Source organism: Cynara cardunculus (assembly GCF_001531365.2).
Source record: "Cynara cardunculus var. scolymus isolate 2C chromosome LG 13, CcrdV1, whole genome shotgun sequence".
NCBI classification, from domain to species: domain Eukaryota; kingdom Viridiplantae; phylum Streptophyta; class Magnoliopsida; order Asterales; family Asteraceae; genus Cynara; species Cynara cardunculus.
Genome location: NC_037540.1, coordinates 11952071 through 11968831, shown reverse-complemented (window position 1 = coordinate 11968831; position 16761 = coordinate 11952071). Strand labels below are relative to the sequence as shown.

Sequence of the window (16761 nt, the reverse complement as noted above, 5' to 3'; positions counted from 1 at the left end):
ATCGAAATAATATAATCTCTCTATTTCCTAATAAAAATATTGTAATGAATAGTTTCATAAACAAAGTTCAAAAAACAATGGTCATGAAACTGTTTCAATGTGAAAATGTTTCATTGTAAAATGGTTTATTTGCTCCGTCTATGCATATTATACGTGTTAATGAAATAGGTGCTTTGTGATTGAAGTTTCATGGTTATCCTTGTTGCTTTGTGATTGAATGTACATCTAGGTTCATGATGATCCATGTTGCTTTGTGATTGAAGTTGATCTATTTAGTTGGTAGAATGAAAATGAAACGGGTGTGTAATGTATTGTGTTCTTTTATGAAATAAATATATGATGAAATGGGTGCATATTATATTTTGTTTTTTTATGGAATTAATGTTAATGTGAAAGGATTTCATTATAAAATGGTTCATTGATGTTATATTAATGTTAACTTTTGTTTATGTAATTAATGTTATATTNAATTAATGTTATATTGATGTTAACTTTTGTTTATGGAATTAATGTTATATTGATGTTAACTTTTGTTTATCAATTTGCCCTTATCATTGAAATAAAATAATTTTTTAATATTTTTTATTTTTTAATTTCCTAAAATAAAGTAAATTAATCTTAGCCATTGATCAAGAAAATGGACGGATGAGATTGGTTTACACGGTTTACACAAATGGGACAAGTTTTTATTTGAACGCTCTTATTTATATATATATATATATATATATATATATATATATATTGTAAGTTATTATATATCTACGACAATGTCACACATGAATACTACTAAGAAGTATGTAAACCTAGAGGTCGCACACAAAGAATATGTTTATCTCTATCTTAAAAAACCTACATTAAATTATGATGATTGTTAAAATAATTAATCTTGGAGGATAATTATGAAAATATGTGTTTAAATATAATTATGATAATCATAGACTGTTATTTATAAATGTATATAATTATATTAAAGTTTAAGATAATTATATAAATATTACATATAATTACGTAACCTTATTTGAGTTATTATGGACTATCTCAAACACCAATCCATATAAATAAGGTGATAGGCTAAATCAAATATGAGTATCTTAGATTTAGCCATCGAAAAAAATACATAAAAGAAACATTTTCTTTTTTGTAAAACACATATTAGTTTCTAAGCGTACTTCGTCGGAAGCGACTAAAGTTACAACTCTAAACACCATAGAGAAAATCTAACTTGTTTTAATTGTCATTTGAATTTGTTTTAAACTTTAGGATAAAGATTCTAATTATTTGTAGCCTAAAATAATTTTCTGCAGCATTTAAATAGTTACAAAATCGTTTTAAAACCCTACATATATAATATTATATATAATATAGGGATTTACCGTCGTAGGTCATGCCTTAAAAAAACTCATGTCATGACTCCCAAGGCTTGAGTTTTGACCTCACCATCATGTTTGAAACCATTTACAACTATTATATTTGAGGAAACGAAACAAATGCTGCATTATTTCTTGCGACTTCTCCCGAAAGTAATCAAGATTATGTTTTATTAAACCTAACATAGTTTTATGTTGGGTTTTTCGTCAACAATTAAACGACTACTAACACTTTTTATAAGAGACTTAGTACTTATAAAAAAATAACCTACAATTTAGTAGACCATTAGCATTTAATTAATCATACACAAAAATTTAGTAATTGATACAAATATACTTTTTTATGTGAAAAAATCGTTATAATCTGTATACCATACATTCACACGCTAATAATAGGAGTGAATTGTAGATTTGATTCATGTGTTTTGATGTCTTTTATGACTGTGGTCTTTATACTATGTTTAATAAGGATTTGTTTTCGGTGGTATTTAATTTATCATGCCCATGGTCATTTTGATTTCTGACTAACAACGTTAAAAACAATTTTGTTAGTGCTGTTAACACAGTCGACGGTTTGGTCTTTTTACCTTTTTGTATCTTCCTATTTAAAGATACAAGTACACACACACATGCATACATACAAAGTCATTGACATATGCCTTCCTTCTCCTCTTCGCTGGTCTCTATTTCTGACCTCCCCCAAATGTGAAAATACACACACACACATCAATGCGTCAAGTGAAACAAACAAGCAAATGAGTCTCATGAAAATATACTCACACATTGTCAAGTTTAGAGGAATGTATATGGTTAAATATATAGAAATAACCATCAAAATTTTAAGGGTTTACATTTACACTTAGGCGTTATTGCACATGCTCTTTCTCTTAATTTAGTTTAATTGATTCAAACTACATATACGATTCCAATTGCAGTGGTTTTCATGGGAGAAGGGAAAAGGGTTTGTGGTTTGGGGGGGGGGGGGAGATGGTGGTTGCTGCTAGAGACAAGGAAAACGAAGGGGAAGGAAGGGGTTGGGGTTGAATGGGAGCCAGGGGGTCACATGGAACACACTACGTTGGGTGAGGTAAGGTTAAGTCGTCGATGAATGGTAGCAGGTTCCTATGAACGGTCTCAAACTCTATGTCTCCCTCATGTATGTATATGTAAGTGTATGTGTGTGGGGTTGCGTCCCGATAAGTGAGAAAGAGAGTTAAGGTGAGAACCGTAAAAAGGGATCTCCACCCCTGAATGCACGTTAGGATGAGATGTATCGGGATGCACCAGATCAATTCTATGAGAAACGCAATTCATAGATGGGCAAGAGATCAAAATGATCAAGAATCTAGATCCATTCTTACGTTTTTCATACGATCATTCGCTTATATATATATATATATATATATATATATATAATAAACTGGAAGCTGATGTATGTGAAATTGAATAAAACGATTGTAAACAAGGGTATGATGGTAAAGTTTCATTTAGGCGTAGAGTATGAAAATATCACATTCCCTAAAATATCTCCTTCATTGAGAAATTGCACCAATTCCAATTATGGTGGCATGATTCATTATGTTAAGATGGTAACGTGTTAATGATGGTAGAAATTTTCATTACTTAAACATTATAGAATTTGGTTTCACTTATGAAGAGGGAAACAAATTAAAGGAAAGGCATCAGAACAAGTTGAAGATATGAACTTTTACTGAATAGTTGTGAAATTTAATTCCTGGTTTCACTTATGAAATTCCTATGTTCACTTTTGGGCATGACTTTGCCTGGAGTTCGCTCCCAGAAATATAGTCATCCCTGCCCTCTCACGTCCATCCCACAAGGTTGATTGGATCATCCCACTTTTCTGTAGGTTGTTACTTATGAACATGAACCTGGTTTCATTTATGAACATGGATGACAATGACTTTTATGATACAAGTATGAAATCATGATTTCTATAAACAAACAACTCTCTTCATCTTTTAACATAATATTGTTATGTAATTAATCATGAAACAAATGTCAAGTAAATAACTCAAAACAAACAACCCCAATAACATCCATAATTATCAACCTCTAAAATTATGGAAATGATAATGTAATCATTTAACTAAATAGAAGTACAAAACTACCCTTGCTCCATATAAAATGGCTGATATGAATTATCATTCTAACTTGACGTTTGATTTGTCATTATTGGTTTGCAAAGTTACCACTAACTATTTGGTTCACGAATGATTAACACACGCACACACACACACACACTCTCTCTCTCTCTCTCTCTCTCTCTATATATATATATATATGTGTGTGTGTGTGTGTGTGTGTGTATGTATATATCTTCATATGATTTAATAAATATGTAATTTTATAGAAGTTTTGATTGTTTCCTAATATACAACCCCTTACATTTGTACAACCAATACAACTCAATCTCAACCGTACATTTAATTTAATAAATATGTAATTTTATAGAAGTTTTGATTGCTTCATAATATAAGGTATTAATCATAATTAATGAACCTTATTCATCTTTCATAAATATTTAAATCATAATAAATAAACTCTCATCATTTCCATAAATATTTCGATATATTAGGTTGCATTGGTTATACAAATGCGATAGGTTGCATTTGAAGCAAACTCTAATATAATATTTTATATGATACAATTATATATTATTTTCTAAGATGAAAAACACAAAAATGAGTCAGACCAAAATGTCATCTAATTTAACCGAGTTAACAAATTTTTTAACGAAAGTAAAAACATAGAGACAATGATCATAACAAATTGCACAACATAAAGACCAAATCTATAATAACTATAATATAAATACTGTAGTTATAGAAAACATCAAAATACAAGGACCATATCTATAATAATAATAATAATAATAATAATAATAATAATAATAATAATAATAATAATAATAATAATAATAAAAGAATTTTGAAGTGTGAATGTGAGGACTTTGGGTATTATTTTAGTTTTACGATTCCTAACGACCAAGAATCCATGTGCAAAAAAAATTTAATTTAAAATTTCTTTAAATTTATGTCGTTTTGATTTTTCAAGATTTTAGCTTCTGTTCACATCCATATTCATCATATCTTCTTTTGTTACCGACTATTGATTTTTATCATATCTTTGCATGTGATATAAAGTAAATAATCTTAGCATTGCTTTAATACATAAATATACAATTTTATTTACATTTTTATCATCTTATATTTTTATAATAAAAGCATTACGGTTTGCAAAAACAAGTGACTTCCATTTAAAAGATAAATAGATGGGGAGAACCACAAGGGTGATGTCTGATTGGTTTGAGCTTGACTCTAAAGATCAAAAGTACCAAGAGATCTCAGGTTCAAATCGAAAGAGAAATAAAAATTCTCTTGTGGCCATAGAGATTCAAATGCGGTGACTCCGGGTTATATGTAAAGCAGGTGGTCATCCTGAGATTAGTTGGCTCGCATAATGGGTTGGATATCCAAGTTAATAAAAAAAAATCTTAACACTGTGTTTTTTAATTTATGGAGAAGAGAAAATAAAAGAAATGAAAGGAAAAAGAACTTTTTTTATTTGTGTTCTCAAAAATAAAGAAAAATAAAGAAAAATAAAATAATTTTTCATTAGACAAGAGAGGAAAGAGAAAATGTCATTTTTTAAAATGTACTCTTTAAAAATATCCTTCAAAATGAAAACTTATATAATTTTGTAATTTTTATAATCTTTTTTAAGGGTTTTAATTTATTTTATTTATTTTCCTTCTCTTTTCTTCCATATTTTACGAAAGAAAACCTTTTCATTTTTAAATCTTAATTTTCTTCCTTCATATATCGATCTTTATTTTGCTCATTTTCTGCAAAGTGGATAAGTTGAGTGATTTACATGATTCGGTCGAGAGAGAATAAATTGTTCAAATCAAAGCCACTTAGTTGATTTCGTCAGGTTAACATCTCATAATTGATTGTCTGATTCAAAAATTTTAAAACCGAACTTGGGATTATTTAGTTGGTTTTCTATTAATTATTATGAATAAAAGATATCTATGTAGATTAATTTGTCTGTATGAACTGAAAAGGATTTTGTTTGGTAGAGTTTTTCATAGATGGAAGTAGTGTTTTGTTAATTGGGAGATACAAGTTTGAAATTTTTTTTTTTACTTTTATTGTAAACTTATTAAATTAACTATTTTTTATATCATTAAACAACTATCTACTGTTATGTATAGTTGACTGAACAAACTATAAATCTCGTTAAACTACTAACAACTTATTTACAGTTCATATATATATATATATATATATATATATATATATATGACAATAATATAAAATTCAAAAAACATCAAATTAATGCAGAATTTAAAAAAAGAGTTTAATGAATCAAAAATGAAAATCGATCGTTGTTGGACTAAAAATGGTTAAAAACATTTGGCAGAATCTTGTGGGGGCTCTTGACTCGTTTACTTCCTCATGTTCTTGGTTTTCTGATTAATAATTGAAGAGCCCATAAACAATTTTTTAACGAAAACCATCGCTGGATTCCTCCATGCGATTTTGGCGATGAATAAAGACAAAAGAGAGCTGGGTGGGGTTAATCATAGACGGAGGTGGTGTAGAAAATGGAGCAAGTTGCAGTGAGAAATTAATGGCGACAAGTCAAACCTTTTGTCTTTGGCTTTCTATAATTCTTCTCGAAAGCTTTTTATCTGCTTACACGTACATACTTTAGCCATTCAACACACACTCACATACATATGTATATGTATTTTGAACACGTATCTAGTCTACGTTTAGGTTCACACCTTCCAACTGTTTGATTTAATTCCCCCATTGAGTTCTTTTCACGGTTCTTTACTGTTCTGTTGAAAGAAAATAAACCCTTTTTTTTCTCTCTCTCTCTCTCTCCCCCTCTATCTTCTTTAACGAGAAGGGTGAGATTCCAGTTGGTGTTTGAAATCAAGGGCAAGAAAGAAGATCAAAGATGGGTTCTTGTTTCAGTGTTGGATTAAAAATCGATAGTTCACGTCTCGATGGTGAGTAAATGGTATCATCTTCTCGTGATTTCAGTCGCTGTTGTAACTGTTTTTTTCCTTAAAAAAAAACTGGGCAAGATTTGATCTTATGATCTTGCAGCAAAAATGGGGACGTTTTGCTTTTGCAACTTCCTTTTTCTTGAAATGCTCCGATGTTTATTGATCTCTCTTTATCAGTTATCACACACATTCATTAAAGCACGCATCTCTTTGTTGTTTCAGTTTATGATTAACTTTCCGAGATGAGGTTTTTGTATGTTTGCCTTAGGAAAAAACCTTACCAACAGACACAGCTCTTATTTCACCTCATTATTGATATTTGTGGATTGATATATTTTGTATGTTTCCTTAAAAAGACCTTACTCTAATTCTATTTTGTGTTGCTATTCAGTAAAGAAAATAGATCCATGACACTTGTTGAGTTCACTGTAGCTTTCTCTAAGATAGAGTTGCTTTCTGATATGATAGAGTTGATTTTCTTGACAGAGGTTGAACTTTTCCAGATTTAGTGTGGTTCTAGTAGGTAGATTACTATATTTAGCAGCAAGATTAAGACATGGGTTTTTCAATTCAATACCAATCCCATATATGGAATAAAGAGACCCCAGAGAGCATAACAGCAGGAACAGTCCCAATCAGCAAAGTGGCTAGATGAGTACAGCTTGCACTTAATACCATGTCTAACCCAATTAGATTATTTTTCGAGAAAGCCTGAAGAGAGATATGAGAAGAATATGTCTAATCCTATTAGATTATTCTTCAAAAGAGCCCTTAGCAATTAGTGGGACTCTAACATGCATCATAACGATGCCACTTTGGTGTGAATTGTTGGGGACCATAGTGTTGATGATCAAGATGTTTAAGGCTAATCTGGTCTTTTCATGTCTTTAATAGGTAAGGTTACGTCTGCCTCGGTACCACCTAGCCCTCGGAGCCCCAGGACTCAGACCGAGATTTTGCAGTCAGGAGATTTGAAGCCCTTCAGTTTTAATGTACTTAAAATGGCTACCAGGAACTTCCGTCCAGATAGTGTTCTGGGAGAAGGTGGTTTTGGTTCCGTTTTCAAGGGGTGGATCGATGAGCAATCACTTGCAGCTGCCAAGCCCGGTACTGGCACTGTTATTGCTGTAAAGCGGTTAAACCAAGAAGGTCTTCAAGGCCATCAAGAGTGGTTGGTAAGAACAAATTCTTAGATCTTTTTCAATGGTTTATTGAATCAAAGTCATTCAAATATTGTACAAGAAGTAAATTGGTTTGTTTTGTTAACGTTTTTGCAGTCTGAAATTAATTATTTAGGACTGCTAAATCATCCAAATCTTGTGAAGTTAATTGGTTACTGCCTAGAGGATGACCAGAGACTCCTAGTATATGAGTTCATGCCTCGAGGCAGCCTGGAAAACCATCTATTCAGGAGTGAGTTCTTGCCATTGTTTATTACTTCTGCATCCAACTTTCCCCAATATCTTTCACTGAATACTCGGGGCAGGTTCAAAATGAGAACTGTAAATATTTTGAGAACCTGGAAACCAACTATTCATAAATTATTCATTATGAATATCCTGATAGATATTAATGATGAATAATGAATAATGTTGATGAATGTTTTAGGGTTATTCATCATGAATAATTAATAAAATAGTTGGTTCTCATGTTCTCAAAATATTTACGCTTCTCATTTGAACCTTCCCCTTGAATGCTATTATCACTTTATTCACGACTTACACGTCTGATTCGATCTTTATAACAGGGAGTTCCTACTTTCAACCACTCTCTTGGAACCTACGAATTAAGGTTGCACTTGGGGCTGCAAAGGGGCTCGCGTATCTTCACAGCCCGGAAGCAAAAGTGATATACCGTGATTTCAAGTCTTCCAATATCTTGATCGATTCTGTATGTTTCTCAAATTGATATCTTTATGTAGATCTTGAACTGCATTTAGCATTTTTTACATACTTCCTTACAAATTTCACTTGTATTTTCAACCAGAATTACAATGCAAAACTTTCTGATTTCGGGTTGGCAAAGGACGGACCAGTAGATGGGAAAAGCCACGTCTCCACAAGAGTTATGGGCACATATGGATATGCAGCTCCTGAATACATGGCCACAGGTAAGCCAAGTAAAAATAGTCAAGTATCAGAACAACTAGTCGAAACGGTCGAGACGTCCTTAACATAACCCCGAGCATCCCAAGTTTGGATCTTGCTATTAAGACTATAATAGCAGTTCTGAAACCAATGAATGAATACCAACGACTCCATTTGGATGCCTTTGGTATGCAGACGTGACAGAACAAAAACTTATTGTCCCACGTTTGTTGCGACACTAGACAGGGCCAGGACAAATAATTGGGTGGGACACACTAGGAACAAACATCACAGGGAGGAGTAAGTTACTAAACTACCCATATCAAATTAAACCCTTAAAAATCTTGCCCAATTTCTTAATTCTTTCACCCATCTGCCTTGCTTTTGTTTGTCCTGTCCTGTTAAGTAGCCAATGTAGCCTTATAGAAGTCAAGCCCTCAGTTTTTGTCCTTAGTGAAAAATCTTGATTCAATGCTTGTCATATCTTGTTCCATTTGTCCTCATTGATCTAACCTTTTTGTAAATGATGCATCCAATGAAGGTCACTTAACCGCAAGAAGTGACATATACAGTTTTGGGGTGGTTCTCCTGGAAATCTTGACAGGGAGGCGGTGCATCGACAAGAACCGCCCATCTGGTGAGCAAATACTCGTTGAGTTTGCTAAACCGTATTTGAGCAGCAAACGAAGGATTCTTTACATCATGGACCCGCGAATAGGTGGGCAATACTCACCAACTGTAGCAATCAGAGCGGCAATGCTTGCGATGAAATGTTTGTTGAAAGAACCGAAGCACAGACCGAGTGCTGAGGAGGTGGTAAAAGCATTGGAGCAGCTTCAAGAGTTGCAAAAGGCCACGGATGGTTCAAGAAGAGAACCGATTCGGAGACACCACGATAGCAAGCCCAGTTCATATCCGAGACCTGCAGGTTCGGGATCGGGATCGGGATCGAGTAGTGAGAAGAGGAGTTGAGAAAAGAGAGGTGTACAGTTTTGACATGAATTGGGGTTGGGTGAAAGAAAGCACAATAGAATGTAAAGAAGAAATGTGACATATTGAGATCCCAATTGGGAATATTGAATGAGATTTATATGTATTGTTGGTATTCCAAGTGTCTTGAAATGGGATTTTTGTTCATCTAACCATAACATAACCTTATCAACTAAACATATAGACAGCCAATTAAATCGTATATTATTATAATTACTAATAGTAATGACACGAAGCCGTTCTAGCTCAGTTGGTAGAGCGCGTGGCTTTTAACCACGTGGTCGTGGGTTCGAGTCCCACGGATGGCGTTTTTTTATTTTACCTAATAATTCTTTCTTATTCATTTACAATTTGAATTGTCGTGATTTTAAATTAAAAATGACAAATTTTTGTTTACGGTTCAAGTATTTTCTATTTTAAATATCTAAGTTACAATCAAATATTTTATTAAAACTAGAAGAGTATTTGCACAATGCAACGAGACACATCTCGATTTTAATGTTCATGTTTTATTCTATTATTTGTCTCTGTCGATGTTATGATACGATTTTATGTGTTTTTAAGAAAGCAATAATGATTTTATTTTTGAATAAAATATAAATTTGAAAATACCATAAAATTTTGAAAAAAAAAATATATCAATGTTAATATCAAATCAACTGTTTAAAAGTTCTCATTTTTTAATGTAATTTCTTTAATTTATTATTTTTATTACAATTTAATTTAAGTTTAATAATAAAATAATATATTTTTGGTTTAATAATTTAACATTTTATAAAGATAATAATTAAGTATTCTGTTAGATTTCAATGGTTATCCTAATTATATTTTAAATTTTTTATATTTAAAATGAGATGTTTATCCTGTATTTGATTATGTTTATCTGCAGTTAGTTACACGAATTCAGATAATGAGATTTAATAAGTTGTACTTACGCAAAATCTACTTGCAATATTGAGTTTAAGTAATATGCATTAATAAACAGTACTTTACGCATAAAAAATAGTTTTTAAGAATTTTTGTCAAATGTTTTATAATATAATATAGGTATTATCATATTTTAGGATAAGAAAAAAACCTTCTCAATTTGGTTCCCCAAAAGAAATATTACACTCTCTTTGAACTAATAACCTAGATGAATTTTTATCAGATTTTCCACCTCTTATTTAACGATGGCTTTAGTCAAATACTTTTTAACCATGCACCATTTCATCACCTTTGATTTTTTAACGACAACTTTAATCAGAGTGAGTTTGATTGCATCAAGTCGATCATAAATATAAAATAAAACACATTTAGCTCCTTAAAACCAAATTTAAAAACTCAATTAATTTTTTGAAACGAACCAAGCCATACAGATGTACACTTTTCTATTCTAATATGTTTATAAATCATAATTTTTTTTAATATTTTGAAAACAAAGTTTAAGAAGCTCAAACAAATAAACAAATTAACCATCTCAAACTCAAGCACATAAAAGATTCAATGTTAGGTCATAATGTACAATTGACTTTAAAAATCTGAAAATGAAAACGGAATAAAGAAGAAAGTGCAGTATGTATACGTGTTTTCCAACAAAAAGAATGTGTTATATACACGAATCTTATAATATTTGGACGGAATGCGAGAGGTACAATAATAGGAAATATTTAACACAAAAACACCAGTGTTCATTTTTTCAAAAATAAAAAAACAAAAAGAATTCCCAGCAGGCTTGGTTTACACGACCAAAGAGAAGGAACCCCGATAACGGTACACTCTTTCACATTTTTAATCAGCAATTGTAACCTGTACCTAACTAGTCACCGCAGGCTCGGCTAAAAAGTTTACGATTCTATTCAACAGATTCAGACCAAACACAGTTTCTTCGCAGTTAATTTTGACAGATGCATTTAGGGGTTCAAAGCATTTACCATCGAGCTTAACAGAGATAAGGCATGGAATCGAGGTACTAAGGATCTCACTGCTGAAACGTAAACACAGACCTGAAGCGTCATTCAGGTTTGCAGCCACCGGCATGTTCACGGATACAAGATAAACATTTGCATTGCTTAGCATCTTTGATGCCAAACTTTCGCATATAACCAGGAATGAATCCTTTATCGATGAGCCATCGCCATCCTTGTCATCAGTCAGCTCTGTAAGGTGGTCGGTGAAGGAACATCTGTTGCAGTGGAAGTGGAAGTAAATAAGTGCAAAGAAAGGTGCCACAAAATAAGAGTTGGTTGTGAATAGAGCCTTTTATCGTCCTCCGTTATGATACTACCTACTTACCTCCGTCCTAAATATAAATTTCCCCAATGAAAATTGCATAATGTTTTAAAAATGTGTAATTATTACACTTTTTAATTAACCAAATGACAATTGTACCCTAAATAAAAGCGGTAGTAATTAATTTCTCCATCTCATAATTTTGGGTAGAATTGGAAGGTAGACACTATTGAATTCAGACACTTGTTTCTGGACAAAATAAAATAGAAATGTGGACACTTATTTTGGAACAAAGGGAGTATGAAGGTCAAAGCGGTATGACTGTATATATGTACAAACAGATTTTAAATATACTACAGTTTTACTAGTTATGTTTGGTTTACGAAAATAGTGATCTTAGGCCTTTAAGCATAACAAAATTAAAGATCCTAAATATGAAGTTTTGTTTCTGTAATGCATACGTTAACCAAAGCAGAAAGGTAACTGTGTGTATGCCTAACGATGCACATGTGCATAGTGTCTACCCAAATCCAATCAATGATGCTGACCCACACCACATACACGGGGAGAAGAAGAAAAGGGGGGGGAGATGGCAGGGATGGAAAGATAGTAGTAGTATCTTACCTCCTTGTATATTCAAACATTCCAGGGAGTTGGGATTCTTTGTGCGAAAAAAGATCAATGTCCATCGGGAGAGGCTTTATGAAATATCCTATGTCAGGCCGCAACTTAACCGGGTTTTTCTTGCCATTGCACCATAAGACAAGCTTCAAAGGTAAAAGATGATGATGAAAGCGAACTTGGATTATTCTATTTGTAGTCTGACCTGGTTCAAGCACAGTAATTTCTTCCATGGGGACCAGGGTAGGTACTTCCTTCTCAGATTGCAAAGAACTGGACACCGTTCACAAGAATTAGAATGATTAACCATTAGAAAAACATAAATGACTTATCATTTTATATGACAAGAAAGTGGGTGAACTATATATATATATATATATATATATATATAGGTGGAGGTTCAAACGAGAACACCTCCATTTTACGAGAACGCGAGAACACCCTTATCATATGTGATAATACGCGTGAAGGGACCTGTGATGTGCGGACGACTTGTTCTAGGACTTAGTCCGCGCCAAAGGTTGTATGTGTCTATGATTTAGCATCACATGTGATGGTCTTAATATATTATAGTATCATATCAACAACACCCTTAACATATGTCATAATACATGTGAGGGAGCTTAGTGGTGTAAGAGCGACTTGGCCCGCAACCAAGATCGCATCGAAAATCGTCCGCGTCTCTAATTTAGTATCACATGTGTATCATATGTGATGAAATAATAGTATCACATGTGATTATCCATAGTAAAAGGGTGTTCTCGCAAAATGAAGGTGTTCTCGTTTGAACCTTTAGCAAACATGATGATCAAGAAGACTCTTGCACAACATAAGATAGATTTGAAAAACAGTTGGTCTATTGAACATGGAAGTTGCATAAAGTAGCTTACAGGTAACACTCACTCAAAAATTTATATATATACATAGCAAACATGATGATCAAGAAGACTCTTGCACAACATAAGAGAGATTTGAAAAACGGTTAGTCTACTAAACATGGAAGTTGCATAAAGTAGCTTACAGGTAACACTCACTCAAAAAGTTAGAAAGGTAAGTGTGCTATAACAATTCTAACAACATATTTTCGGTTGAATGTTTTCACATACATGCACAAATGAGTAAGCAGATGACCAATTAAATGGGCAAAAATATAGGAGTGGGGGAAGTAGAATGTGAACTGGTAGCTGCATAAAGGAGGTAACAGATAGTCCAAGCCAGCAATCACTGATGATGGATTCCTAACGAACTTAAATTTGCCCACAAGGAAGGTAATTAACAAAAAAATTAAACAATATAATAAATTTTTTTCTTGCTTAGATTACATAGAAGTCTTGTTAGAAAGGAAGTATCATGAAAATCTAACTTGTGTATGCAAGTAAAAATTCTTCCATTACCTTTCATCAGTAGGCGATGTTTGGTCCAACGATTCAGAACTCATGCCAGAATCTTCATCGGTCAGAAATAATTTTGATATTGGCTCACTAGAACAGTTTTCAAAAGAAACTTCAACACTTACAAGTGATGATGATATTGTTGAAGCCTTTGATGAATATTTATATACTACTCTCAAACCATTTCCATATGCTGGATCTAAAAGCATATGCGTTTTAGGTCTAATTCTCTTACTAATATCTGCAATTGAGATCCTTGCTGACGATGACCTTTCGTTATCCATTTCAGGTACATTCTGACTTGAAGAAGGATTATCATCCAACCATGATTCCAGAGCTCCTTTCGACATCAATTCACCATGAAAATCGTTCTCCTCTGAGACTTCAATCTCTTTTTGTGCTTTGCCAACATCAGAAAAGTTGATTAATGAATCAGTGTTATCAGCTTCCCTTGCAGCACCCTCATTGGTGTTATCAGTTCCCCTTGAACTAGTGATAGAATCTTCTGAATCATAACTGTAACTGCCTTCCTCATTCAAAGACCCCGAGTCTACGTCAGAATTGTCGACTTCATACGAGCCCACTTGAGTGGGTCCCTCCTCTGATATTTTCATTCCTTCAATAATATCCAATTCAGTCAAACTACAAGGCTCCGGAAGAGGTTCATATCCTGGAGCTGCATGGAGAACTATCTGTGAGAGGGATCCTGGAAGGTAGAACCGGTTATTAACCATTTCAGAAGATGTTATTTTTTCACCAAATACATGTTCTGCAAGCAAAAGTGGAAGTTCATTATTTTCACTTTTCTGACTGGATTCTTCCTCTAGTCCACTAGAACTAACGTAGAAGCATGACAGAAGTTTCCTTAAGATACGAGCACGGTCACGAACATCATAGTTCAAATCAAACTTGGCAAGCTCCAGCACGTAGCTTAGTATGCTTCTTGCAGTGTGGAAATCTTCCCCCTTTGAACTTAAAAGGACCTGCAATAAAATTTATTATCAAAGAAAATCTTATTAATTTACTAGATAATTGATCCTATTCATGGAAGTTGTGAAAAAATAAAAGAACTCTCAATAAAAAGCTTAGTATTGAACTCGACTAAAAATGAAACCAGAAGTTGAAAAGATTCTTGCAGTACAGTAATGCAAGAATTTATATAAATCATGATCAAAACAAGTTCCATTTTTTTCTTCCACTAATCCAGTGATAAAGATTATGTAAACTGTTTGGTTCATCATACCTTAACAGCAGCATTCAGAATTTGATGTTTTGTTTCAATGGACTCAGAAGGAAAGCTTCGAGCTAGATATCTTAGAATTACAGACACCATTTTTGGTATGATGTTGCCAATAGAGTTGTATTCACCTACTATCCAAACAATCATTGCACGGGCCACAGGAACCTTGATTGCATCCAAATTTTGAGCCAAATAGATAATGGCCTGTAGTAGAAGTGACTTGTCAGATTGCCTGGCATAAAGACCTTAATATAATCATGAAGCATATAAGCTAAGACCTAACCAAGTATTTAAGTAGTACAAACATTTGACACCACAACAAATTGTATAGGTGGTCATTGAACATCATAAATGAGTAAACAAGTTTAGGTTATAGAGTTATACTCAGACACGTAACGGCAAGTAAATGAGAAGTAATACGAGATCCTATCTAGCAGAAGCTAACAAGCACCTTATCATGACTTGATGGATCTTGTTTTATTATATCTTTGATGGATGTAATTGCTTGAACTAACACAACTGCTTCATCATCCGTGGATCCAGAGGTACTATTTACGGATTCTGCAAATGTAAATAATGTTAAGCTCATAATTCGAGAATTTTTCCATGTACAACATATAAATGATTGATGACTAACTGGGTGAGGTAAGAGCCAGCAGTCCCTCCAAGCAAGTATTTGCTACTTGTGGATTCCGCTTAGCACACAGACCAATAGCAGCAACAGTATCTGCAGCAAATCTCCTGTCGGGATCACTGACGTAATCCTATAAATGTTACTAGAAATAAGCAAAAATATATTTGATTCAACGATATTGAAGTTGTAGAAAACAAAAAACGATGGAAGAAAGTGTCTATAATATAATGCACCTCGAAGGGAAGCTTAGGATCAGATGACTAGGGAAGCAAGAAGCTGAAAAGAACCCAAGATTAAGCAGCATACTCTTGATCCTCTTTTTTTTACTTCTCTTCTTTATCTTTTTTATTTTGTGCCCAGGAATGCAGCAACAGAATTTTTACTAAATATGAAATTAGAAACACATGATACTTATAATTACAAGGATAGTGCTGATCAACTGTTTGTCATCAATGATTTCTTAAATAAAGATATAAGATTTTATTTCTCATCCTCATCATGCCAGGATACAATTTTATTTGGCTACTAAAGTAGAAGCTAGAACTGAATCTATTCATGAAACTGAACAGGTTTTTGATACAACTAAGACCCAAGATGTAAATTGAAATAATAAATGTCATAGTTTGTGGTTCTTTAGGTTCTCTCTATTTATTTTCATCATGTGATGCAGCTCATAGGTGACCTCAGAAGCTCAGAAAGATCTGAAAGAACCCAGCAAAGCCATTCATGTATAATTACAAGTTACAACACCTATAAGGTGTTGTTTGGTTCGCAGAATTCAAAGAAAATGGAATGATCAATTCCTTTGACCAAATTCCATTTCCTTTGTTTGGTTCACATATTGAAATCGATGGAATCCTTTGAAGTCCACAAATTATGAATTAATCATTCCTTGGCATAAGTGAAGGAATTGAATTCAATCCCTTTGCATCCAATATAACCAACACTGCCCACCCCCACACTATCCCAACCACTACTGACCACCAAGCCACCACTGTGGTTGTCACACCCACCCACTTCCACCCGACCACCATGCCACCACTATCACCGTCACAACTACAACCCCGCCACCCACCACTACTATCGTCGTCACAGCTACCACCCCACCATCTCAACCCTGCCTCCACCCTACCAACCACCATGCCACTATCATCATCGTCACAACCGCTACCC

At 33.4% G+C, this 16761-nt stretch overlaps 2 protein-coding genes and 1 non-coding gene across 4 annotated transcripts in view; 2 read left to right on the top strand and 1 right to left on the bottom strand.

Moving 5' to 3' along the window:
• The first annotated feature begins 6167 nt into the window (after positions 1-6167).
• Positions 6168-9606, top strand: LOC112524403 (receptor-like cytoplasmic kinase 176). Its single transcript, XM_025134193.1, has 6 exons — positions 6168-6414; positions 7309-7589; positions 7692-7827; positions 8162-8304; positions 8401-8524; positions 9043-9606. The coding sequence occupies exons 1-6, from the start codon at positions 6363-6365 to the stop codon at positions 9471-9473; spliced, it is 1167 nt and encodes a 388-aa protein (XP_024989961.1). The 5' UTR covers positions 6168-6362; the 3' UTR covers positions 9474-9606.
• Positions 9607-9726: 120 nt separating this feature from the next.
• On the top strand, positions 9727-9799 carry TRNAK-UUU. Its single transcript has one exon. It is a non-coding gene; the product is annotated as a tRNA-Lys (tRNA).
• A 1245-nt stretch (positions 9800-11044) lies between these two features.
• Positions 11045-16761, bottom strand: part of LOC112524552 (AP3-complex subunit beta-A) — a 16338-nt gene continuing 10621 nt past the window's right edge. For both annotated transcript variants that reach the window (XM_025134415.1, XM_025134414.1), the window contains 6 exons: positions 15592-15718; positions 15406-15515; positions 14958-15158; positions 13718-14697; positions 12327-12596; positions 11045-11655 (listed from right to left, as the gene is read on the bottom strand). In XM_025134415.1, the coding sequence (XP_024990183.1) occupies positions 11286-11655; positions 12327-12596; positions 13718-14697; positions 14958-15158; positions 15406-15515; positions 15592-15718 (2058 nt within the window). In that variant the 3' untranslated portion in view covers positions 11045-11285. The remainder of the gene's footprint in view (positions 11656-12326; positions 12597-13717; positions 14698-14957; positions 15159-15405; positions 15516-15591; positions 15719-16761) is intronic.